We start from the raw sequence: 24971 nt of genomic DNA, 5'->3' as shown, positions 1-24971 counted from the left end.
GACTCCTCACATTTGTTTATCGCGGTGTTTGGGCCTCTGTTTTTAACAGCGAATTTACAAATGAACCCCTTTGTGTTGTCTGAGGCTGCACTCCATGTGGAGGGGTTTGGATAAGTGTCAGCGATCTCAGCAGTGTCTGAAATTAATGCTAACTGCTGCTCGGCGGCTTCTGCACACAACATTAATTCATGTAGTTGTCTCCGAGCATGCATTCATGTTTGCAACATTCAATTAATGCAGATGGTAATTACATTTTGGAGCCATTAATTACAGTAAATGTGAATTTCTCTGCATTAGAGATGAAAAAGAAAGAGAACAGGGACACGCGCAGCTGCAGACAAATTAGATGATTATAACAGGTAGGAGACTAAAAAGGGCTCAAGATACATTTCAAGCCTCAATCCGACGCTTCACTCTTCTTCTTCTTTGGGTGCAGAATGATTCAGTTCTTTTTCTTGATTTGAACAGAAATGTTCGCCTTTCGTAAAAAGCGTGGACAGGATGGACAGTACAGCAAAGGTCGGAGGTCAAGTTCAGACCCATGAACATTGATTACAAACAATAAACATCCGCTGCAACAAGGACTATAGCATTCAAACATTTTGCACACATCCTGATCACTGAGCTCAAGCAGTTAGCTTTAGGCTAGGGAACATTTGGCAAAGCAGAACCTCTCATCACTTTGCTCCTTCTATACATTGGTAAGTTGAAGTCTAGCAGTCTATTTATTGACCCCAATATCGTTCTGCTTTTCACACACACACACTGTTTCTGTGCAATAGAAAATAAAAACAGTCCTTTCTTGCAAAATGCTGTAACTCAGTTTGACTGACACCGACTCCATGGCCGAGGTTACAAACAATACAAATACCCGTAAAGAAATAGTCTGATCTCAGTCTTCATTTCAGTTTTATAACTAAGCTTAACACTCTTCACAGGAGCTTTAAGGTTTACAGTTCAGGGTGTAGCAGTTCCTTTTTTTTCATGCAGCAGATTGACAGCCGTGATGTGCAGTTGACTTTTTTTTTTTCACTACAGATGAAGCCACCAACAGGTTCATTCATGAATAAATCCACACAGGCTTTTTGCACTTCTGTATGACTTGAAGTTATAATAGCGCGGCTGACACCGACAGCCAAGAGTAGGTTTCAGTAAAGGCCTGTCATTTTCTAAACCATCCACTCCCTTTCGAGCCTTAATGGGCTTGGGCTTCTGCTGGAACCTCGGCTTTCATTCGCCAGGAAGCCATTCAGCAGCCTGGACAGCTCAGAAAATAGCTTGTGGATAAATGGTGGAAGGAGGAAGGTAATGGAAAAAAGTAGTTGTGTTGGGCTTTGGGTGGTTCAGATAGTAAGCCTTCCTGCTGGAGGAGTCTCGAGTCCATTTGATGTCGAGAAAGAGAAGATTTGTAGCTGGCTTTTAGGGTTCTGTGGCGATCATAAACCTGCCATGTTTTCTCATGTGCAAGATTGAGCTGCCAGCTTAAGTTTAGACATAATCTAAACTGTAGAGTGTGTATGTGTGCGTGTGTGTGTGTGTGTGTGTGTGTGCTATTGAACTTGTGTCAGACACCGGCGATGGAAAAACATACCTCCTTTTTAAGCCACGTCCAATAATAGAAACAGATAGAAGGAATAAAGTAGACACAAACAATAAAAGTGTCACAAATGCAGCCATCACAGGAGATCAAAAAAAAAGCAGGGAGGTACAACTGAGCGAGTTGATAATAAGTGAGAGCACAGTGGACGGTAAAATGGGCCTGTGCATGACAAAGACGAGCACACAGAGGAGCGAGAGAGAGAGAGAGAGAGAGAGAGAGAGCAAGAGAGAGCGTGAGAGACAGGAAGCGCACTAAGAAATGAATCTGCATTTCCTGCCTCGATTAATCTGTCAGCGCGAGTACTTGTGCTGATTATCCTCTGCAGAACACAGGAGTGTGACACGCGTGGGAGGGAGGATTAATATTTGGGGGAATTGAGGAAATGAGGGAAGAAATACATGTTCTGTTCACAAGTTAAACGTTCTGGCAAATTCCAAATCTGCAGCTTTGAGAGCGAAATATCAGGTTCCATGTAAGGCTAAAAAGGAGAAGGGGGGGGGGGGCAATGACACTGACAGATGACTTCAGTAAAGAGGTTGGGTCTCACATGGGAGTCTGTATCCTTTAACTGTCAGATAAGAGCGTGAAGCATGAGCAAAGGGCCAGCCATCGTTTGACTATCTTGATAGAAAGGTTCAGAAAGAGTGAGAATCCCTCTCTGTTATCCCACAACCCGTCACAAATGAAACATTGGATATGAATGTAAGTGTACTTTGGCTTTTTGTCCCAAGCAAACAAGCAAAATAATAAAATGACTTAAAGAATTCCTGTCTGCACATCTCAGCTGCAGGGACGAAGGATTAGACTTTGATGTCACCATCATGCAGAAGTAAATCTGCTGTAAACACGTCTGGGATTGATAAAACAGCTAACCCACTAAAAAAACTCAGAAAACAGAGATGCTACCACCAAGCAACTAAAAATGCAGTGAAGCTAATGCTATCTTATTTTCTCGTATTTCTACCTTTTTGCAAAGTGTGATTTTGTTCTTCTTCTTTTTCGGGTCCCTGTTTTGCGCCTTTAAAGAATTTGGATCATCAGACAAACATGGCCGATGTTTGACTCTGTTGTGAAGTTGGACTATTTAATATGGGACCTGATGGGGAAAGCCTTGCATTTGAAACTGCATCCTTTTCTTTTATTCTCTATTTCCAGACATTAAGATATAATCCCCCATCAAAGGTGCATCATAAATAACGTTTTCTTATCACTTTTTATTACAGCATTCCAACATCTTTGAGTCTTCGTTACATGATTTCCTGCTTCTTCTTAACTCTGTCGTTCCGTCTCTTTCAGCGATGGAAGTCTGTCCACCAAACAGATTGTGTTTCTGCAGAGACCCGTCTTGAACCGAAAGAGGAGAGAATCCAAGGTACACAACCTTACATTCCTCTCTGTGTTTTTTGTGGCTTATATGTTGTCTCACCAGAAGTCATTCGGTCACCTGCCCCGCCATATATCCAAAGCCAACATCACCTTTTGGCACTTTCAATTCCACAGCTGTTTTTGTTTCAAGTAGCCAAACACACACAGAGCTCTGAGCGAATGTGAACGCACTCGTGTCTGTTTGAAATATCAGGAGTTCTTCAGCTACAGACTCTGTTTTGTTTGGGGAAGCCGGGATGGAAATGGCTTTCTCTGCGACCCTGAGAAGTGGTGATAACCTCGAAAGCTAACCTTTGTCTGCAGAGGAATGAATCTATGTTGACGCTCTCTGTGACCCGAATTTAAACAGCCATCACAACAACAAATTTAATAGGCCCGAAGGCTCAGGGAGTTGCTTGCGTTAACATTTTCGTGTCCATTTCTTCATAGGGTTTTTCAGTTCTCTTTGTATCCCTACAGTGCATCGAACCCTGCAAACTTGTTCCAGTTAAAGAGGACATTTTGAATTACATTTTTTGCCTGTTTGTTTGGTCAGACTGCAGACCTCGAGGCACCAAAAACTCCCCTCAAAATGGCCTCAATTTCCTTCCCTGCATCAATGAGACTCATTTGAATTACCTCGTTATCCCAGTGCAATATTAGATCCACGGTGATCCGTTCTTAATTAAGTCTCTGTGTCCTACTTTGTGCCCGAAAGCGTATTAAAAGGAGTACAATGCATTCCACTAACACGCTAATGTAAACTTTGAATGTTTCAGAAATTGATCTTCAAGCCCCGAGGGAAGTCCAACAAGAACTGCATGAAAGAGAGCGTGAAGAACAAGAAGAAGAAGAAATCCAAGATGGAGAAGGAAGCAGAGGATTCCAACATTAATAATGACAGAGAAAAAGTTGAGAAAGAGGAAGAGAAGCGTCAGGATGAAAGGGCGGGAGCGGCGGATGAAGAGGCTGCGAGAGAAAGTGAGACTTCTAAAGACGGGGAGGTACGGCTTGAGGAAGAGAGAGAGATTGAAGAGGGGGTTGAAATCAGCATAGAGACTGTTGAGAAGAAAGATGGAGGAGCAGACGCGAAAGACAAAGAGGAAGAAAAGAGTAAAGAGGAAGAAGGGGAAGAAAAGATGGAAGGAGAGGGATCAAAAGAGAACGGCGAGCTTGTAGAAAACGGCGAGGTCCTGGAGGCGTCTGAAATCGTTGCGGCTGTCGAAACTCCGAGCGAGACCAAAGATAAAGAGGAGGAGGGTGAAGCCGAAGTCGTGATCGAAAACGGGGTTGAGACCGATGAGGAGAAAGACAAGGACGAAGAGGACGCAGTCAAACACAAAACAAGCGAGCCAGCAGGCGGGGAAGTCATCGCCAAGGAGGTTGTGGCGGATTCACAGGCCACGCCGACCAATCAAATCCCAGACGAGACCCAAGAGTAAGCTTAAGTAGTCCAAGTCAAGGCTTCCCCCCCTCCCTTACCTCTCAAGTTCTCCCGCCCAAGAACTCGCCCCCGGTGTTGTTCCTGATCCAAATCAAAACGGGGTTTGAACCCCATCGCTGCAGCATTTTTCAAATCCTTCATGGACAATTCCCAAGAAACCTGCCAGAGTATATCTACAGAACGACTTCATGTAACCGCAGTCATCAGCCCTATAACCACACATACTGAATGTATATATCCATAGGAGGAGAGACAGGTGCAGGATAGTCAATGTGGAGACACTGGATTAACTTGATGAAGGAAAACATGGGGTTGAATCTGCAGAATGATGGTATGATTGGAAGTGAAGACACAGTTAAACGGCCTGGTCACACCAGAATCCAAACAGATGTTAAATCTGAAGGACGGGAGGATTTGTTGCTTTTATATCTGTACGTTGCTTGAAGTCTAAATGGTGGAAGTTAGCACAACTTTGTTAGCTGTGTTGCACCCATAGACTGTATAAAACACGGAGTTAGATATATGGACGTCACCTGTTGGTTTCTGAGGGGTTGTTATGAAGCTCAACGATGGCATTCGCCATATTGGAAATGATATTTCAACAAAACCTTTCAATCAATCTAGTAACAGATGAAGAGTCTGAGCTGAGGCGGAAAGCAACGATAACAAGTCCACCTCTCTATCAACCTAGCCAAGCCCACAATTATGTTAATTACTGAATAATTATTTCGCCCAATAATGCAGTGTGTCCTGGTAAAGAAATGAACTTTTAATGTCTTTTTTTTTTTTTTAATCCAGGCCGTAATCATATTTATTTCTGCTTTTAAAACCTGGACTCTAATAAGGAGTTTGCTGCCTGCCTCAAGTGGACACTCGAGGAACTGCAGCTCTTTTTACACTTCAATTTTCAACACTGGAGGTACTACATCAACCTAATGTTGACTTGTTAGTGGTTATTTTCCCAGATTTGTCACCGAGCCTGTAAAACCACACATATAGCACAAAGATATGGAGTTTCTTAGGGATGATTTCTGGTGTGACCAGGCATTTAAAACAGCGAGGGGTGATACATGAACGTCATTCAAAGGTAACGTGAATTTAGATGTTGGTTAACAATCTTATGGATTTAGGTTTTTCATAAGCAGTCATGGATCTGAGAGAGTCCTCTGCTCGCTTTTAAAGAATAAAAAACACATGTCTTACAGTTGTATTTTGACAAAGCACCTTTTCGAAAGGTGAACTCGAACCTTCCGGTTGTGCAGTTCAAGCTGCTCTTGCAAAGATAAGAAGAGTGGAGCCTGCTCCGAGATCCAAGACGCAGAACTATGACAGGTCACGGGCCTTCCTCATGCACAAAATACTGACATTATAAAGACTGACTGTTTTTACCATTTCCCCGTTCCTTCGTTCTCATTGTTAAGAAGTGAGTCGTGATGTGGAGGGAAGTCAGAGGAGAACGCCGGTAGAGGTGATGGGAAAGGCGTTTGTTGCGACAGGCAATCCAAAGTAAGGTGAAGAGGTAATTGTTTACGCTGAGCTCTAAACCTTCAAGTGCTTCAAAGAGAGCCGATAATCACTCTTTGGTGTGGTGTGCTAAGCTCACCTTGCATACAGAATGTTTCATAATCAAAGCCAAGCGAGGATGTGAAATTTCAGCTGAATGTTTGCAGCTCAAGTGCAGAACTCGCATTTAGACGCACCGAGTTAGGGTTTACACACGGGAGGGAGGATTTATTTCCAAGAAAAGTTGCATTTTTCTGATCACTTTTCCAGTCGTTGGCCACAAACAGAGCACTTGTCAGGTTAAGCTGTGCGGTCAGGACCAAGCCTTGTTGTTTACTGAGACCAAAACTAGAGATTGAGAGGGCGAAATAGAGAACAAAGAAAAGAGTTTGAGCTCGAGAACGAGAAGGAGAAAGAGAGCATCACGGAGTAAAATAAAAGAAATGAATTGGCTCATTTAAAGTAACGGCCGCTTGCGTTCCACATTCCCCCGCCGAGATTCCCTTCATTATTTTACCTCCAGCTCTTTAAGCACCCCTTACCAGACATCATTTCTGACAATAACCAAGCCGTAATGTGCTGTTTCATGGCATCGTGTAGCTTTCCATTTCAGGAAAAAAGTGGGGAAGGAAGGTGGCGACGCTCACGCTGTGGAGCACTTATTAGCTCACTAATGGATTTTGTCAGCGGGGTGTCTGTCAGGAATCATGCATATATAATGGGGGTCACTTATCGACAGCAAAACACCTCAACATGTCAAGGAAATAGCCTTCAGATTTAACGGTGATGTCATAGGGAAGCATTTGCACTGAGCACGGGGAGTTTGTGTTTGAAAAAAAAAAAGAAGAAGAAGAAGGAAATCAAACATCCTCCGTTCTGAAAAACATGTCAGAAAACTTTCTCGTTCACACGTCCGATAATCAAGAGCTGAAACTACCTTCTGTGCTGATTCCTGTTTTATCGGTCGAGAGAAAAGAAAAAAAAAAGTCTTCGTCTTCGAGACGTAAACTCCTCAGTTTCACACGAGTGAGGTCGATTATACTGAATAAGTGCTCTCCTCGATTAATCCGCCCGCCGCTGAGATTTTCTTCGATGTAAAATGGCAAGTGTGTTTGTGTAGAGTAGAATATAAAAACTGTGACCAGCTTAGCCTTATGACTATACTGTAAATGGCCCACACTCTGCTTTTAAAAACATGTCCTATAGAGACACGACGGTGTTTTTCAGTGTTCTATGTTTGTTATAGTCGAGCAGGAGACTTTCAGTGTTGGTATTTTTGAAGCTGTTGTTCCCTGTTTTCTTACTGGAGTTCAAATCGCGGGGATGATATAATTGAAGTTCGTCTACATGAAAGTGTTCTGGATTTATTTTCGAAGATGTTACAAGCATTTTATTTTTATTACTATTATTATTGTGAATGTTCTGTTTTGGAGTCGAGAGATTTTAAGGTGTTGCCTCTGCTGTTCTGCTAACGCTTCACGCTGAAATGTATTTCTGACTGACGCTTCGAGCTACCTCCTGAGAGCTGTTGTTGATTTCTTTTTTTAATGGGGGGGGGGCGGCGGGGGGGGGGGGGGTTGTCATAGTGTGTTTGACCCCCTTGAAACATATGCTCTTTGTCCTCTCACCCTCCACTATGACGGAGCGCAGACCTGTGAGCGTGAGGTCACTGCTAATGGCAGACGAGGTCAAGAGTCATGAATGAGCCAGGATGGATTTTCCACAGCTGTACACGGGAGTTTGCACGAGCACACGACTAAATAACCACTCGGATATCGACCTTTAGAAGAGATGAACTCATATCCTTATATTCTCTATGGTGTTATCCTTTTTTTGTTTGTTTTTAAACCTCACTCCCTCACTTTTTTTTTTTTTTTTTTATCTGTGGGCTGTTTGAGCTTTAAAAAGCACTCGTGGTATCCGAGGAATATTTGACACTGCCTCTCGTGTCAAAGCCGGGGAGCAAATAAAGACCCAGCTGTTGCTTTCCCACGTTTTGTGATAAATACGAAACGATAAAAAGACACAGTTTAATAGTCGCTATTTACGCTGCAAAGAAAAAAAACAATCTGAGCAAGTGAATTTTTCTGATTCGAGTCAAAAATCTCTCTTTCAAAGGTCAGAAATGCTTCAAAATATCTGCCAGTGCAGCGATGCGACTGGACTTGTTTTGAGTCTTGAAATGAGATGTCCATACCCAGTGGTATACGCAGGTACACAGAGCACACTCACTTATTGGTCAGTCTCCATAGGGTACTCACAATTCTATATCTCCTCTGATTCACGCTTAAACCAGAGTGTGAGGACTGCAGCCTCTGCGCCTGCTCGCTCACTCTCATGTGACCTGAGCCAATCCAGCGCCGCTGAGTGGGAAGGAATCAGGCAACTTGCTTTGACTGGATTTTTTGCAGTGTAAAACATTTTCCCACAGAATCCTGGTTTAACTTATTTCACCCGATTTGATCTATTTCCGTCTTTTCTCCTGCGTTAAAATAAACGTCAATCTGTTATTTTGATAGGAGTTTATGTTAACTCCCGCCTTGGTCCTATTTTTGTTTTATTCTTTATCTAAAACTGCGACTGTGAGTTATCCCCCCCCCCTTTTTGGCATCCTACAAAAAATACAAAACAGACGGATCATATTCCACTTTATCTGAAAGAGCTGAGTTTGGGAAAATCTGTTAAAGCTGCGAGGTGATCTCATGTGACATGGCGGGTTTTTTTCAGACTCCCACTGCATTCCTGTTGGACGTCCACAAACACGGATGATCGTAACCTTGACAGAAGTTACAACCGGCCTCGTATCCTACCTGAGGCCGTGGCCTTCGGGACCCCGTCTCTCCCTGATAAGGACTGATTGGTTGCTGTGCAGTCTAACCTCTGACATGACTACACCCTAGAGACCGTCTGTAATTGTGATTTTTTTGTTTTGTTTCGTTGGGTGTAACACACACAAAGAAAAACGGAAAAACACAGACAGATCGAGGGGAAGAAACGAGGCAGGATCTGACACTTCATCAGCTAAATGATGCTGAACCATGTAAACCTTTCCGTCCGTGAAGAGAGGGAGACCTTTGACTAATGTTAAACTCAAATATACATCCACGGCCCTCTACCCATCCGTGTAAAAAAAAAAAAAAAAAAAAAAGGTAATTTACAGTTTCCTGTCTTTTATCAGCATAATTGTCTCTGAGCCTCAGTAGTGGCGCTGGTGCAATCGTTCTTGGTAATGCTGTAAAAAAAACAAAAAAAAACTTAATGGTTCATATCCTGTGCGCTACTATGATGTGAAATAAGCAGAGTAGAAACGACAGAACATGAAACAATAGGACGCCGTCATTATTTCTTCTGTGTTGTCACTTCAGCTTGCTCACAGCCTCTGGAAAATGTATTCTTAGGGTTTTTTTAATTTTGTCTCCGAAGTTTTTCTGTCACCCCGGCTGCCATCTTGAATGTTGAGTATCTTTGATCATGTGCCGATGTCACTTGCGTAGCAGTGTTTGCTATCGAGGAAAGAAGAAGTATTCTTTATCTTTGCTATCCTGAGTATGTCCACATTCCTATTGTTCATGACATCTGTACAATTTGTATATTATAAAATGATTTATATTTAATGTGTACACGTGTCCTCGATTCTTTTGTGTCCCAGGAGAAACACCGTGTTTGTGGAGGCTAAAGAAGTAGCTCAGATGTTATGTAAGCAGTGGGTGAAACTTTGAATTTGGAAAACGAAAATCACAAATTCGATTGCTGGTCAACAAAACAAAGACGCATTATGTGTGCAGTCAGGCTCTAAGTCCACTTCACCGAGGCCGAGTCCAGGTCCAAGTGCTCAGTGGGGTCAAGTCTGAGTCTCCAATAAATAAAGTCTTTTAAACTGTTGTGCCCCAGTGCAGTAAAAAGACATTTTTTTACAATTAAATAAATGAAAAAGGACATACATAGATTTGACTTTGAACTTGAAATGATCTGTTAATGACTTGAAATAAAACACATTTGTTAAATAAATAAAAATATTTCTGAATAATCTAGACCAGTCTCTACCACCCTTAGATTTGTTATTTTTTTAAGATGTTATGCTTTTATTAAAGAGTCGGGAAGCTGAAAACTCAAAGAAATACACATTTTTAAAAAAAGGTCTTTTAAATGCATCTGGTTAGATTTAAGGATCAGAGTCTGAGTAACTGTAAGTCCAGATTTGGAGTAGCATGTGTGGCCGATGAAATAAACTGCATATCAGCAGGCTTATTTCTCAATCTAATATGTCAAGTTCCCCCTTGACTTATGCATATGGCGCCATCCTTAAATTACAACCTTGTAAATCAGCAGTCCTGATGGATCCTGAGTCAGCAGCAAAAACAAGTTCTTCAGGAAAAGCTGAGTTCTGGTACTCGACAAGGACAGTCGATGCTGCCCTTGGAGTAATGTAGAAAGGAACTGAGAGATGAAGTGACAACTTCAGTCCACTGAACACAGCCAAGTCAGAAAAAAAGGAGCTGGATGCAGCAGAGAAACAACACTTTTATTCTCAGAGAAAAAGGAACTTGTTTTTTCTTCTTAAAGCTGCTCCATCTGGTTATTACCTTCATCACTGCGGAAACCTTGGAATAGATCATCTGTATTACACACTAAAGCAACAACAACACCATTTATTTCGACCTTACGTCAAAACAAGGCAATTCAGCCCCAAAACCTGTCCCTCTATGCATCCATATATCACCAAAAAAGAAACCATATCCTGACACTGTTCATGAACAGAAGTGTATTTACAGTTGAGCCGACGGTGTGGGTGTGATCCATCATGAGCTCAAAGCTCGAGGGAGCATAAGGTCATTAAGAGGAACCAAAACCACAAACACCATATCCATTGTGTTCGCTGCAGGAGGTGGTAATGGCTCTTTAGTAGACCGGGGACCGCTGAGGAGCCGCTAAGCTGGTCACAAACACATCCAGCCTGTGGTTGGTTTGGGATATTAAACTTGCAACTCGGGGCGTTGAATCCTTTAGGTGCCACCGGAGGACCCAAATGTAAAGCTCCAAAACAGCTTAGTGAACGTGTTCTGAATAATGAAGGTTGTGTATGTGGGAAAATGCTTTCATGACTGTGGTACAGGGTGCAGTAACAGCAGTCAGGGTGGGGTAGTTGCCGTAGGTCTTTCTTACCCAGAGGGCTTCTGAGGCTCACAAAGGAAGGGGGGAGGGGGGTATTATGGATCAATCTAGAAATCAGTGAACCCACAGAATGAGTCCAGGGTGTTTATATATATGATGTGTCATTTCGTTGTTTCTGGGGAGATGTGAGATAAAGTTCATCTTGACGCAGCACTGCCCCCTAGTGACTGTTTTCAGATGCATGCACACGTCATGTTGGAAAAATTTTGCCTCCTGGCATTTAAAAAAAGTCAAATCTTATTTAAATGTGAAGAAAAATAGAAATTGCTATAGCTGCATTTCTAACTAGCATATTACCCTTACATTCGTATAAAAAGTGGACCCAGCCCAGTCGTTATACACTGTAAAAAGAGATGCACATTAACTACTCATTATCACTTATTATTATTATTAGATTTTATTATTAATTAAATCTAACTTTGTTAAAAGTTGAGTTAATATAACTCAAACCAGTTGCTAAAGAACAACCTGTTTAAATTGAGTAGATTCAAATAAAGCACACAAACAAATGAACCATATTGAAACAAAATACTTGGTAGATGTCACGGTAAAGAGCTGGCAGCAGAGACGTCACAAACACATCAAGCATTTGTCTTGATCTGGATAAAAGATGTCAACCAGTCGAGGGATGATACCCCACACCCACGATGGAGGGCCGGTGGGGAGGTCGGAGGTCGCAGCGACTATAAAGAACTTGATGTTACTTCAACTTATCACAGTTTATAAAAGATAGGCACAATAGATAATAAAAGAACGAAATTCTGCATTTCAAAGATTTATAATGTCAGTGCAACTAAGAATACAACTTAATTATTCTGTAGGCTACACACAACCGCCTAAAATATGCTTTAATAATATACAAAACAAGCAATACAAATACAATACAGGGCAATGTCAACATGAATGCTGCTACTGTCAAATTGAAACAACAACAAATAAACAAACTGTAAGGTGACCCAAAGATTCCAGCTCAAAAGGTTTAGAGAGCTTTAAACTGTGTACAGTAGCAATAAATGTCATTTCTTAAATTTATTTTGAGTAGCTGACCCTTATCAAACATTAAAACATCTGAGATGACAGACATGGACTAGCATTGTCACTGTGAATATCTGAACATATGGGCAAATACAAACAATTTTTGCAATAATACTCCAAATGCGCTTGACTTTTTTTTTTTTTTTCAAGCGAAATCACAGAACTCATCTCACTGTCAGGTACATACTGGAGATTTTCCTCCACCACTATCTCTCTCACTCCTTTAAAACAAACAGAGAAAATATTCCACAATCGTAACACCATTTTTTTTCCATCCGGCCTTTTAACTTTGTGCAGCTGTTTCTTGTTGTATTTCAATCTGTTACATGTCAATTTTTTTCCCAGAGCACCAAAAACCAACGCTACAAAGTTCTTTCCATAATGTACTTATCCTGACAATACACAAAGATTCAACAACATCCTAAAACAACAAGAAACATAGCACTAAACATGATGACACAAGTTTAAAAAACAAATATAATAAAATATAAAAGATGTCCATTTAATATAACTTTAAATCAAGATGATTACATGAATTATGGTACCTGAAATCAATGGAGAACCTTCTGTCTCCATCCTTTGTTATTACCCCTTTCATTGTCTACCATCAGCCAGTGATCCCAAGATTGGACATCAAGAAGTGATAGATGAAAAATGCATTTCAAACTATGAGTTTGAGTTGAGTTCTCTCTTCATACATCAGTTCAGCTCAGACCTCACAGACCAACATGAGGCACTCCGGGACACTCTGAACTCAGGTTTGAGGTCAGCGCGAGTGTTTTTCATTCACTGCGCGTTAAAGACTGTAATCACTTTGCCTCGACTTGCAAAATCTTCTGGAAACCATTACGGTGGTGTTTGATAACGTCCTCGAGTTCCCTCCCTAAACCCTCCACGCACACACTCTGCAGATTAACTACTCACCGATTAATTAACACAATTACCTCCGCGCGTGCCAATCGGTGTCTTATCAACCTCTGTCAGGCCTTAAACTGTAAATTAATTAATATCCCCTCTCTTGTCATTTCTTAATTACCTCAGTTCCAGCAGGAATTCTGGGAAATGCCTGTGTCAGCTTCTCTGTTTGGGGCTCACGCTTATTATGACTTTGCTGGAAGCTTATTGGTGAGTTAGATAGCGTATGAAAACACGCTGTGCACGTTGATGAGAGGTGATGATGGGATGACAGGATGTTAAAAGAGGCTCTTGATGTGAAGAGACGCTCCTTAATCTTTGTGTTTTCCCCCGCTGAAGGTGACACTCGACTTTCAGAGAGCGGCATGTTTTCACTAACAAGTCAATTAATATCACTCTGAATTCTGATCCAAGATGTTTGAGAGGTTGTTTTTTTTAATGAGGATGGATTTAACTCTGAATACTTTATTTTTCATAAATCGTGAAAGAGGCAGCAGAAATTCAAATGAGCTTTTTATTATTATTATTATTGTTTGTCATCATGGAGCTCAGGGTGATGGAGACTGGCTCAATCAAACTGGTGTTGGGAGGTTCACCTGCAGGCTGCCGATCACTGGAAGTTAAAACATCAAACATGAGAGCAATCCAAGGTTGTCCAAAAGATTTACAAAAACAAATGTATTTTGAACAAGGCACTCTTTTGGAAAACGTTTGAGAACATTGTTGAAGGCTTAGAGAGAATTAAAAAGAACTTTCAAGGTGGCAGCAGACTATTTTTACAGAGAGAAACTTTTGATGTATTTAAAGGCCTTTTTATGTTCCACTGCATGAACTTTGGGGCTTTGTGTTTTTGTATGTTCTGTTTCTCTCTCCTTGTTTCCTTCTCATCTCTGGAGATGCCTTTCAAAGGTGTTTGTAACCGTTACTCGTTCATCCTCTTGGAGAAGGCCCCGATTCTACAAGGGAGCAAAAGTTTGCATTGCACCCTGATTTTGAATTTCTATATCCTCAATTGAATGGATTCACAGTCAGTAATCAAGGCTTTTATATGATGACAGGGGCCTCAATGATCTGATGGTCATGAGCAGTGGCGATTCTGGAGTCTGCTTGGGCCTTGGGCAAAAATCAATTTGGAGCCCTCCAACCCGCGTTCATTACCGCCATGTCTGCCAGCGCTTATGCTTCTCTTCCTCTTTTTACTCTTTGTTTACTGTCACTGACAAACTTTGGTTTTCACTGCAATTATGCATGCAACGCTTAGCAGGGCAAACAGAGGGGGCCTTGAGTTTTTGGTTGGACAGTCTCTGACATGTCGTGCCATTTTTGGTTGTCTCCGTGTCACCATGACTGGAGTAAAAAAGTTCCCCTTTAGTCTCTAAACGCCTTGTAGCTACTCTGGCTTACCTGCTGATTTTTGTCGCAGCAGTGGAAGCGCACGTCATTGAGGGTTGAGTCGTCCAGGCCCAACTGGTAGTTCTCCATCTTAGTCTCGATGCCACAGATTCCTCCGCCGTTGCAAGTCTCGCTCCAGTGGCCGTAGTCCCCCCACTGGGTGCCGGGCCCCTCCAGCAGCGGGTTGCTGCTGCAGCGGAACCTGATGTTGTTGGCGGCCGTGTCGTCGCCAAACAGGCCGCGATGAGACTCCACTCTGAGCTGGAAGGAGGTGAGCACGCCGCTGGGGCAGTACTGGGGATTGGACCACTCACCAAAGCTGCAGAGGGAAGTTGGAAATATATGAAAGGAGGGGAAACATTAGGGAAAGATCCAAGATGGGGGTGGAGACATTAAACGGATATTAAGTCGGTTTAACAACGTCTCATTTGCAATCCTGGCAGAAATGGTGCTTTTTATTCCCCTCTGAACAGATGGGAAACCACCATCCTCCTGCTGCTCTCAAAGAAGTGCTTAATTAAATTAATTTAAATGTAACCTTCATGTTAGGGACTGGTTTGTCCCACTGGCTGCTATTCCACCGGACAGACCAAAACAACAAGGAAGAGCAGCACATTGGAAGACGTCAGTAAGAACATGTAAGTGTGACAAAGAATCTGAAAAAAGGTAAAGTGTTTCTACTGGCATGTCTTTTAATGTCCAACATTGAATTAGCTCCCGCTGAATTCTGGCTCCCTGAAATGTAAATTATTGTTTTAATGTAGAGTAGGAAGTTTGCTTTAAGCAAGCGTTAACCTTGATAGCCTTAAAGCCGTAGTTTTCTCTTCAACAACAACAATCCACATGCAGCCTGTCAGAAAACCTAATGCAATATTCATGAAGTGCAAAAAAAACCTGTTGACACGTGGCTGATATCAGATCCAACTTTTCAGAATTGCTGCTGCAAATGTATTGAGTTTTCTCGGCTGTGATCAGCTGCTGCACTCAAAATGAACAGAGCTGCTCCAAGGTCCAGGCTGAGAACTGAAGGGGGACAGGACTTTGACTGTCAGAGTCCATCAGAGGTCAGTCCTTCTTTTTATTTCTCTACTTAAGAGGAAAAAAGCTTGCACTCTGTCTTTTCTGTTTCTGTCTTGCTTGTTTTCTTTTATGGTCTGTTGTGAAGCACTTTGTCACCTGTAATGAAAAGTGCAATAAAAATAAAAGTTTTATGAACGGTTTATAAAACTTTAAGTAACTCTTTCAACGGCATAAAAAAACCCCACAAGTTCTGAGCTGCCAGGTTGGGAAGACCTTACATATGGTTAGAATCAGTAACGTGTTTAGGCTTGTCCAGTTTGCATTATTTTATTTTGTATTTTTGGTTTCTATGTTTGATTTTCTGTTTGATTATTTTATAGATTTTGTTGTTTTTGTTTTAATTTGCTTGAATAAATAATAATAAATAAATAATAATAATAATAAATAAAGAGTAACTCTGAAGAATTATCAAAGGATATTTAAACTTTTTTTTTTTAAGAAACTTACAATCCAGTGTGGGATTCAATGGAGTACAGGAAGCTCCTGCTGTCGTCCTTGGAACAGATGAGACGGATCCCGTTCAGGGCGGTGTCGTCAGCCCCGTACTGGTTAAACTCCACCTGAGGAAACACATCAGTTCCCAGAAGTGGGCTCAGGTCAAACAACGGCAAGAAAAATTGATGGGGTATTTTGAATTCCTGCACTATTTGAATTTTTTGTCTCCCACCTGGTTTTGTTCTTGCATCAGGAAACATCACTGAACAGTTTGTAATTGGCTCTTAACGCTAATTGCATTAATATCAAAACACCCATCCTAGATTTATGAGTGTCATCTTTTGTATAACCAGAGAACATGATTCATCTCATTAGCCAGTTTACTTTGTACATTAAGTGTGTTTACCCTCAAACTGAAGCCAACAGCGAAGAAGTCTTTCGGACACATCTCGGGCCAGGTCCAGTTCCCAAACTGCTCTCCATTGCTCACGGTGAGCAGAGATCTGTACTCTCTGCTGTTAAAGGCTGTGCCGGCTCGCTGCAAGAACCTTTTCTCCTCACAAAACCCAGCGGACAACACGGCCAGCAGGGCCAGCACACTGAACAGACTGGCCATGTCGACAGTAGTGAGTCAGGGTTACACTCTGAAACGCTGGAGGCTCTTATAGCTGACCTCTCGTATGATGAAGAATGATTGACAGAGTCACAGACTGCTGTGGGAATGAACAGCTGGAAAAAGAAAAGTTTTTTCTCACTCATGTTCAGACACACAGGGTCCCTGGTATATGCATCCAAGAGGTGATTTGTTTTTGACTGTATGTAACAGGTTCAAATGACAAATATATATGTGTATGGTTTGTTGTGAGCCACAACTTTTGGCAAGCAAGTGCAAAATCCTGCAGTTCCTCGAGTGTCCACTAGAGGTCGGCTGCAGAGGTCACTTACACACCCATTCATTTACAGCAGAAATTTAGATGTTTACAGCCTGGTTCAAAAACACATCTCTTTTATTTCATGAACAATGTGTTGCTGTGCTTAACGTAGTTTTATTAAATTAAAAGAAGGTTAAAACAAGCAATCTAAGTATTTTCATCAAATATACATTTACACTTGGAGTTTCCAGTTTCAGTTCCAGTCCATTCCTCTGTGAAGATAACTCTTAATAATCTAAATCTGTGATGTACGGGATCATTAAAGTAACATGTCTTTGTAATCACGCTATGTACAGAGGCGAGTCCTCGAGAGAGGGTGACCCAGGGTTCAAATCTGACCTGTGGCTCCTTTCCTGCATGTCATTCACCAATATCTCTCTCTCCCTCTTTTCTCGCTCTCTTCTCTCGCTCTCTCGCTCTCTTTCTCTCTCTGTCTCTCTAGAAAAACACTCCATACAGTCAAGATGTAGAGGAGTTAATATTTAAAATCAAGGTGAGACAGTTGTTGTAAGCTACAGTCTGAAACATTAGTGATTTGACTTCACACGTGGATCCTCACATAAAGTTTGAAGGCTGTATCTTTGCTGAGAGTTAAAATGTCAGCTGAGTCTTTGGTTGACTTTTGTGATAAAGGATGGCCGCCTGCTCAGAAAATCAGCAGCTTGTCGTTTTCTCACAGTCGAGTTCATCCCACTTTAGATCATCCGCAGAACCGAGCATGTTTTCTATCAAAGCTTCATCGTTGACATTTAACATGATCCAGGGCTTTAGCAGAGACCTAGAGACTGCTGACATGTTTTATAACTCTGGAGACGCTGGATCTCGTCTGTGCAGCGGGCTGAAGTCGGACCTGGAAAATGAAAGTTAAATGTCATAAAAACGTGAGGGTGTACATGTTTTTAGTGTGGGAAACAATCACTGCTGAAGAAATAAACTCTGAACAACATGCACCTCTTTTTCCACCAGTAGTAAACTGCTCCTCCTGCAGCTACGGTGAAGCCGATGAAGAAGGAGGTGATCCCCAATGTCTTCTTCAGGCGTTTAGCATCCAGTGAAGAAGTGTCTGCAGAACATCAGAGAGTTAATGATGCCTTTGAGTCTTTGCAGCCAATATAACAGAGACCTGCTCTTTTTGGGACAAGGACATCTACAGTAGATCAGCATGGTTTTAAACTCCTGAAAAACTCCACATATTTCCCGGAGGAGCTGTATGTGTGAACGCAAACATCGAAAATCTTCCCTCGGACTTCACCCGTCGCTTCTCCTGCCAGCCCGTAAGAACTTTTTCTGCAGCAAGTCCGAGTGAGCTGAAGGCAGCAGGATATCATCCGGAGAATTCATCCCGAGCTGGTTTAAATCCTGTGACTGGAGTTAGTACCTCCATGCACGTAGTTTAATAGCTGCATTAAAATGTGTCTATTTGGAGAGTTTTTTAGGAGTTTTCTGCAAGTGTGAAAGCCCTAACACAGGATGTTGTGCATACAGCAAAGCCTCCTGATATGTGATCGGTCAATACTGTGCAAAATACAAATCTACTACTAACAGAAATAAGAACACTCCAGATACTCAGGTCCATGTGCAATCTAAACATCGTGACTGTTTTAGAGTGTTTATGCTTCCAAACTCATCCTCACCCCAGTCCACATCCAGACTCTGTTCCAGGCTGCTGTGGTCCACTCTGCAGGTCACTCTCTCCCCCGTCCTGGGTGTTAACTCCAGGAAAGAGTGCAGCTGGAAGCTCCAGTCCCCGTTGGCCAAGATATCCGAGGACGACACATCACTGGTGACCTCCACCCCGTCTCTCAGCCAGCTCACCTTAACTTCCTGAGGAAAAAAACCTAGGACGCTGCACTCGAGGGTGGACTGCTCCCCGTAGTCCGCTGGCTGGGTCTGACGGACTCTGACAACCGGAGGCACTGGAGCGGAGAAATGATTAGAGCACAAAATTAGTTAAAGGACCTTCAAGGCAGAGAGCAGAAAAGAGAGTTAGGGGCTAAATTGTTTTCTTCAAGTCATTTAATTAAAGAATGGAAAGTGAAGAATAGTCTCCTTATTTCCAATGAATCTCATGAAGAAGTGTTTGACCATTTCCTGCGTGCTCAGATAAAAATCAACAAAAACATACCTTTTCTGTCGTGTATGCTCCTTCTGTAGTATCTTGCGTTGTATCTGCACTCAGTCTCCACTTGAATTTTTCGGAGTTCCATTTTCCAACGTTGTGAGTTGTAATGGTCTGCGTTCCTCATGCCGACTTCTCCAAAGCCGACATACTTCCCAACCCGAGAGTCATAGAGCGTGACCAGCTTCTGGTTAAACACGTTCTTTACAAAGAACACCATATCTGACAGGTCGTCCTCGTCCCCGTACTCGCAGTCATCTATCATCTGATAAACATATCCACCTGAAAGACATAAATTAAAAAAGCTGCCTAGCTGTTTATAATGAACTTCTGTCAGAATAAAAGAGCAATCCTTGAAAACGTACCTGCTGGTGTAGCCCAGAGAAGAACAGCACAGACTGTGAGTGTGTGGAGAAGATAGAGTCTCATCTTCTCTTAAACACCGAGCACTCCGACAGAAAGTTGATCGGCTGCTGCAGAGCAAACAAAGTCAACTCTGAAATCCCCTCAAGCTCAAAATGTGAACCTCGTGCAGCTTCCTCCTACATTACAATAAATGATGCAATTGATCATGCATGGGCAGGACTGAGAAGAACCGGTTTGTCAAACAGAACAGAATGCTTTGATTGCACATGATACAACAGTGCAACACAATTGTAAGTGCAAACAGCTGAAAAGAAAAACAACAGAAGAAGAATATGAAAAAAGTAACTCTGATTAAGGATTCAAGATTTTTATTTGTTACACGCTCATACAGATGTACAGTGATTAAAGATGGACTATGTATAGTAGGAGTTTTTTGCAGGTAGCAGTTTAGTAAATTATGAGATAGATATTGCAAAAAAAAAATTTTTACACTTTTTGTGGTTAAGATGACCTTGTACCCTTCAGGCAGCTAAAGTTTTAGGTCTGTAGCCAAACAGAAAGTACCCTGAGCTTTAGAAAAAAAAAACTATTTTTAAAATGCAAAATAATGCAAAAACTTGTAAGCTATTGAAATTCAGCAAAAATCACACTTAAAAAAAATGCATCATTTGACAGTCGTCACTTAATATTTGATCTAAATTGTGTTTAATCCAAACTAAAATCTAAAGCTTTAGACCCATGTTTTTATTTGATAATAATCTTCAATGAAGATGCTGCTTTGCAGAATTTGTTGCTTCCAGATGGAGCAAACCAGCTGAAGTTTAAAGAGCTTCATTACATGTGAGCTAAAATGTACAATACAGAAAGAAGCACATTTACCCAACTGTTGTGTGTGTGTGTGTTTCAGGATTGTGATTTAGTGTTGTTGTAAATGGAGACACACATACAGTCGATAGCATACAAACATGGAGGTGTAAAATATGGCACCATGAAGGGGACTAAAATAAATCTCTGCACAGCTCATTCCCAGAGAGAAAAACCCAAACGGGATGGAAGGACGATCACAGATGTGACATGTAGAGTCAGATGTTTGTCTTGATTGTCTGTTACACCTGACAGGACTTGTTAGCTTTCACGATGAACCAGACACCTGTGAAAACTCCAATCAGCCCCAGGATCACACCACAAACACACACCGCTGTCTCCACAAGCTGCTGGTCTGTGTCTTCAACCACTGTGGGGGGAAGAAGAGCGCACAATTTTTGAGCATTTTTATAGGGTCCCCCCATGATACTTATTTTCATTTTGTTAGACATGGCACACTTGGAACATAAAAGAACACCAGTCAATTTTATCTTGCATTGTCATATTTGATAGATTTTGATAACAGGTACTTTTTATTCGGGATATTATATCGGGTAAAAATCACCCGGCGTTAGTGATGGTGTTTCTAAGTCAAGCGCTAGTGTTAGAGTACTTCTCCTTCAGTGACCAATCAAACGCAAGACGGTGCAGGACCTCTGAGATTTTGCCGTTCATTCTTTGAATTTAAAGTATTTCTTTTTCATCTTATGCAGATTCATCCCTCGTCCTTTTATAACGATCTTATGTAGAATTAATAAGTCCAAAAAATCCTCACCTCTTTGCTCTTCAGTCTCTCAACACAAAATGAATCATCTTTTCTGCTTATATAAACCCAGCTAATAACCATATTATGTCCGACCTACCCCAGAACTTAGTGAGAGGCTCCTGCAGGCTCTTGTGCCCCACGCTGCAGGAGTAGATGTCGTTCACCTGCGGAGTGAACTGCAGGTAGGAGGCTGTGTTGAAGCTGAAGTCCTGGTTGGAGTAGTACTGAGTCTGGCTCACGACCATCTGGTCCACCGGTTCCTCGTTCCTGGTCCAGTCGATTGTAACTGTAGGCGGATGGAAGTCTTTGACAAAGCAGATGAGCGTGTTAGGGACCCCGATTTCGACCTCTTGCTTCGGGTGGATCAGAGAGGTGGGAGTGGCTGCAGAAAGATGAACCAGTGTTTGACAGAGAACAATAACGTAAGATGACAACACTGTGTTCATAGTAGAAAAAACCCAACATGTATCTTTGACATTTCTCCCTAAAATCACAGGCACAGGGCACCGGTATAGACTAGTGCACGCTCCGCATGTACAGAGGCGATAGTCCTGGGTTCGAGTCCAGCCTGTGAGTCCTTTACTGCACATCTGTGTCCACTGTCCTATCTCTGAACACACACACACACAAAACAGGTGCGGATGAGTCTCCACAGATCACACTCCAAACAAACTTCAAACAAAGTGATGTAAAAATCCACGTCATACATCGGGCTGTTTTCTGAAGAGCCTTTTGGTGACATTATCAATACCACCAATATCATGACATTTAACACCATTGGTTCATTGTTTTGTAGCAGTCTGAAGTTACACTGACGAACGCTTCAAGAGATAAAGAGTCAATGGTCAGATTTCAGCAGAGGCTTTCATCTCCACGTGACGAACGATTCTGTGATCTGACAGGAACGCACAACACAGTATGAAGATGAGCTGAACTGATGTGAGGCGATGAAAGCAGCTTCATGTTCCAGATAACTAAGTGTGATGACACTCAGAGCAGCAGCTTCAAACAATGACAGACATTGTTAGATGCACTGACAACACCTGCATGATTACACACACAGAGGGTGTGTGTGTGTGTGTGTGTGTGTGAGAGAGAGATTGTCCCTGCACCTGTTCTCTTTTTTTTTAATGGCAGTCCACTCCTCTCATTAACTTTAACAACACAGCTGACGGTTCCTCCCTTCACACAAAAGTTGTTTCCATTACTTTGTTCTTCATTAATGTGTTCATTTAGAACGATTAGCTCAGCAGCATGACTGCGGGTTGGTCATGTTCCTTTTTTTTTTTTTTTTTTTTAATGTTCTTTAACAGCTTGAATTCACAGCCAGTGGTCTCTCAGACTGAAAGTTGGGGGTTCGATCTCCAGCTCCTGCAGCCACGTGTGAATGTGTCCTTAACCCCGAGTTTACAGCTCTCTCTCCACTGACAACAGAGCTTGAGTGGGTTTTCTAATCTGATGTTTTTTAACTTGTAAACTCTTCTGCTTCGTTCTGTGCCGTGCCTTGTTTTGAGCTCAGTTCTCTTCTATTTGTGTTGTCGTTCTTTTTCCCTTTTCTCTCCTTGTTTATTGGTGTTTTAAAAAGCTTCTGTAACATTGAGGCCATTGGACGACGGATGAGTACAGTTTTGGTAAATTCTGCCATTTTTACCCAAGTATAATCTATTACGTGTTATATCCATTTGCACTGTCCCCTTCCTAAATAAACTGAGTTGAAATGAAGCGGCATGTATGAATGCATTTTTTAATACTGATGGACACTTCACATAGCAACCTCTGCCATCAGTGCGTGGGTCTGGATTTGAGAAGGTTTCTGGCACATTTCTGTAGAATTAACAGTTTAATAATGTGAGGTAGCTCAAGGAACATTGTGCTGCAGGGAGAACCTCTTATGTCAATGTAATTTGGCTGAAAATATTTTATTTCTTTTTATTACTTTTAATGTTTTATGTAGTAATAATTGGCCTTGTGGTTAGTGCGCACACCACGTGTAAAGTCCTCGAGAGCTGACGGCCTAGGTTTGAATCCCTGCATCTCTTTTCCCACTTCCTGTCCCATGACTCTATCCACTGTCCTATTTCTAAAGGCTTTTTTTTCCTTCTTTGGGGTCGCAGGAGGGGGCTGCAGCAAAACCCAGCTGTCATTGGGCGAGAGGCAGGGTTACACCCAGGGCAGACATATGGAGACACGGAGAGAACCCACGCGTGCATGGGGAGAACATGCAAACTTCACACAGACGGGGATTCAAACCAGGAACCTCCCCGCTGTGAGGAAACCAAGTACCACTGTGCAGCCCACTAACTAAACAGATAGTAAACATACTGTATGTGTTACCTATGTTCTCTGGAGGACTTTCAAGTGCTGCGATGGTTCGTGGGATGTTGTAATAGCAGGTACCCAGGCTGATATACGAGTCCTGAGACAGTCCAGGATCAGGGGTCCACTCCTGGGCGAACTCTGGCAGACGCTGGACTGGCTGATAGGTGAAAGGGTTGGTGTAGAGGAGCTGATCGCCGTCAAACTCAATGTCATTCTGGCCATCACCCGTGGCGTTCCTCTGACAGAAGGTCAAAAAGCGCAGCAGGTGTTTACCTGTCATTTGATTTGAGAGATTTAAAAAAAAAAAAAAGAGGACATGATGTGATGTGTCATTCCAGAGTTTAAAATCTGTGGAGAATAAACGTCAGAAATCACTGAAGCTGCCGCGAATGTTTGGGCTGATTTGAGGTAAATCAGCCTCACAGGCACGTCACCAGCTGTGATGAATCTTTAAGCCTGTTAAACTAAGTGACAATGGAAGTAAAGGTGCGTTTAAAAATGAGTCCATAATTGAAAACAATGAACTGCTTTTTTTAACTTTTCTCCTTTTGATTATTTGATGTATGTTCCAGCCTATTTCCCACTATTTAATAAACAAAATCTTACCTTGACTGCATTTTGTGAGACAAATGAGCAGCAGCACGGAGAGCAGCTTCCCTGCCATGTTAGCTTTCATTTCCTCTGACAATAATCGATCATTTGTGTGAAACCTTCCTCCAAACACAAACCAAGAAGAGCATGGCACTCAGTGACAACCGTGTTTACTTCACACCCTGAAAACACTGACGTCATCTGAATATGGAAACACTGCTGCCACCTAGTGGAGCGCAATGATCACAAAAAATGACATTTAAAAGTTTGATATTTCTTTGAGAAGTCTTTGTTTTACCCTCCATCCTGTCCTGAGTCATTGCTGGGGTTCATTTAGTTTCCCTTGTTAACGAAGCATCCTTTGGTTTATGTGTTCATTAAAAAAAACTTTATAAGCTCTACCTTCAATACTACATTTATTTGTTAATATAGTTTTCATTTGTATATATATTTTTTTACTTCCTTCATATTTCATCATAATACTGTCATTTAAAATCTATTTTCTAAAGCAGGTGAGTTTTTCCTTAAATATAAATAAATGTCCTCTACTGCAGTTTCTCAACTGGAGGGTCGAGGCCCTGAAGTGGGTCACAGAGCCATTTTCAGTGGTTCCTGAACGTGTGCCAGAAGTATCTGAAGTACTTTTTAAACATTTGGTTTCTTTGTTCAATCATGTTTCTTACCGTCCAAGCCTGAAGTCCAAACTGCACCATTTAAAAAAACATCAGAAAACTTGGGTCAACATTTTTTAAATGGAGTTTGGTGGTTGGTGCTGAGGCCTTGAATTTAAGCAAATCATCCAGAATCTGAATCACTTTATTAATCCGGGGGGGAGACGGTTCAGAGTAATATTCTCATATATCATATTCTCGATGGAGCAGGTGTTTTGTCTTTTAATCACAAGCAGAGGTAGGACTACAGTCAAGACCAAACTAACAGAAACCAGAGTGCTCAGAGACGGAGTCGAGAGCTAGACCAAAATAAATATGAATAAAATAGAAAGTCACGTCTTGTGTGCAGGGGGCGTATCACTCACTCAGACATTAACAACAGGAAGTTTGCCTTTGTCACTG

At 41.9% G+C, this 24971-nt stretch overlaps 4 protein-coding genes and 1 long non-coding RNA gene across 10 annotated transcripts in view; 1 reads left to right on the top strand and 4 right to left on the bottom strand.

Moving 5' to 3' along the window:
- rftn1b (raftlin, lipid raft linker 1b) overlaps positions 1-5802 on the top strand; it is a 112026-nt gene extending 106224 nt beyond the window's left edge. For all 3 annotated transcript variants that reach the window (XM_079344203.1, XM_079344205.1, XM_079344204.1), the window contains exons 9-10: positions 2897-2972; positions 3745-5802. In XM_079344203.1, coding sequence (XP_079200329.1) covers positions 2897-2972; positions 3745-4407 — 739 coding nt within the window. In that variant the 3' untranslated portion in view covers positions 4408-5802. The remainder of the gene's footprint in view (positions 1-2896; positions 2973-3744) is intronic.
- On the bottom strand, positions 5238-9780 carry LOC306824183. Its single transcript, XR_013779110.1, has 2 exons — positions 8110-9780; positions 5238-8076 (listed from the first exon to the last, which is right to left on the bottom strand). It is a non-coding gene; the product is annotated as an uncharacterized lncRNA (long non-coding RNA).
- A 3774-nt stretch (positions 9781-13554) lies between these two features.
- vmo1b (vitelline membrane outer layer 1 homolog b) lies at positions 13555-17039 on the bottom strand. Of its 2 annotated transcripts, XM_079343936.1 has the most exons (4): positions 16348-17039; positions 15954-16066; positions 14439-14745; positions 13555-13647 (listed from the first exon to the last, which is right to left on the bottom strand). In XM_079343936.1, the coding sequence occupies exons 1-4, from the start codon at positions 16555-16557 to the stop codon at positions 13645-13647; spliced, it is 633 nt and encodes a 210-aa protein (XP_079200062.1). In that variant the 5' UTR covers positions 16558-17039; the 3' UTR covers positions 13555-13644. The 2 variants fall into 2 exon arrangements, with proteins under 2 accessions (XP_079200062.1, XP_079200061.1); XM_079343935.1 differs by having other exon boundaries at positions 13555-14745.
- A 334-nt stretch (positions 17040-17373) lies between these two features.
- Positions 17374-19219, bottom strand: LOC306824164 (HLA class II histocompatibility antigen, DR beta 4 chain-like). Its single transcript, XM_079344184.1, has 4 exons — positions 18999-19219; positions 18508-18789; positions 17825-17936; positions 17374-17723 (listed from the first exon to the last, which is right to left on the bottom strand). Exons 1-4 carry the CDS (start codon positions 19210-19212, stop codon positions 17672-17674), a joined length of 660 nt encoding a protein of 219 aa, XP_079200310.1. The 5' UTR covers positions 19213-19219; the 3' UTR covers positions 17374-17671.
- Positions 19220-19841: 622 nt separating this feature from the next.
- On the bottom strand, positions 19842-24725 carry LOC306824749 (H-2 class II histocompatibility antigen, A-U alpha chain-like). Of its 3 annotated transcripts, none has more exons than XM_079345070.1 (4): positions 23914-24725; positions 23323-23655; positions 21086-21370; positions 19842-20592 (listed from the first exon to the last, which is right to left on the bottom strand). In XM_079345070.1, exons 1-4 carry the CDS (start codon positions 23981-23983, stop codon positions 20465-20467), a joined length of 816 nt encoding a protein of 271 aa, XP_079201196.1. In that variant the 5' UTR covers positions 23984-24725; the 3' UTR covers positions 19842-20464. The 3 variants fall into 3 exon arrangements, with proteins under 3 accessions (XP_079201196.1, XP_079201198.1, XP_079201197.1); XM_079345072.1 differs by having other exon boundaries at positions 21086-21292; XM_079345071.1 differs by having other exon boundaries at positions 23323-23580.
- Positions 24726-24971: the final 246 nt, after the last annotated feature.

Source organism: Symphodus melops (assembly GCF_947650265.1).
Source record: "Symphodus melops genome assembly, chromosome: 5".
Classification (NCBI taxonomy): Eukaryota; Metazoa; Chordata; class Actinopteri; order Labriformes; family Labridae; genus Symphodus; species Symphodus melops.
This window is presented reverse-complemented; position numbering and strand designations above follow the sequence as displayed.

Bases quoted from the DNA above. Each gene is read 5' to 3' on its own strand.
- LOC306824164 (XM_079344184.1), bottom strand. From the start codon at position 19,212: ATGGTGTTCTTTGTAAAGAACGTGTTTAACCAGAAGCTGGTCACGCTC. The intron at 18,790-18,998 runs GTATGTTTTTGT...TCTCCGCTCCAG, and splicing joins GAGCATACACGACAGAAAAG to TGCCTCCGGTTGTCAGAGTC. The intron at 17,937-18,507 runs GTGAGGATGAGT...GATGTTCTGCAG, and splicing joins GAGTCTGGATGTGGACTGGG to ACACTTCTTCACTGGATGCT.
- LOC306824749 (XM_079345070.1), bottom strand. From the start codon at position 23,983: ATGAAAGCTAACATGGCAGGGAAGCTGCTCTCCGTGCTGCTGCTCATT. The intron at 23,656-23,913 runs GTAAGATTTTGT...TATTCTCCACAG, and splicing joins TCTCACAAAATGCAGTCAAG to ATTTTAAACTCTGGAATGAC. The intron at 21,371-23,322 runs GTAACACATACA...ATCTTTCTGCAG, and splicing joins AAGTCCTCCAGAGAACATAG to CCACTCCCACCTCTCTGATC.
- vmo1b (XM_079343935.1), bottom strand. From the start codon at position 16,557: ATGGCCAGTCTGTTCAGTGTGCTGGCCCTGCTGGCCGTGTTGTCCGCT. The intron at 16,067-16,347 runs GTAAACACACTT...GTGTTTCCTCAG, and splicing joins CTGTTGGCTTCAGTTTGAGG to GTGGAGTTTAACCAGTACGG. The intron at 14,746-15,953 runs GTAAGTTTCTTA...TTCCCTCTGCAG, and splicing joins ATTGAATCCCACACTGGATT to CTTTGGTGAGTGGTCCAATC.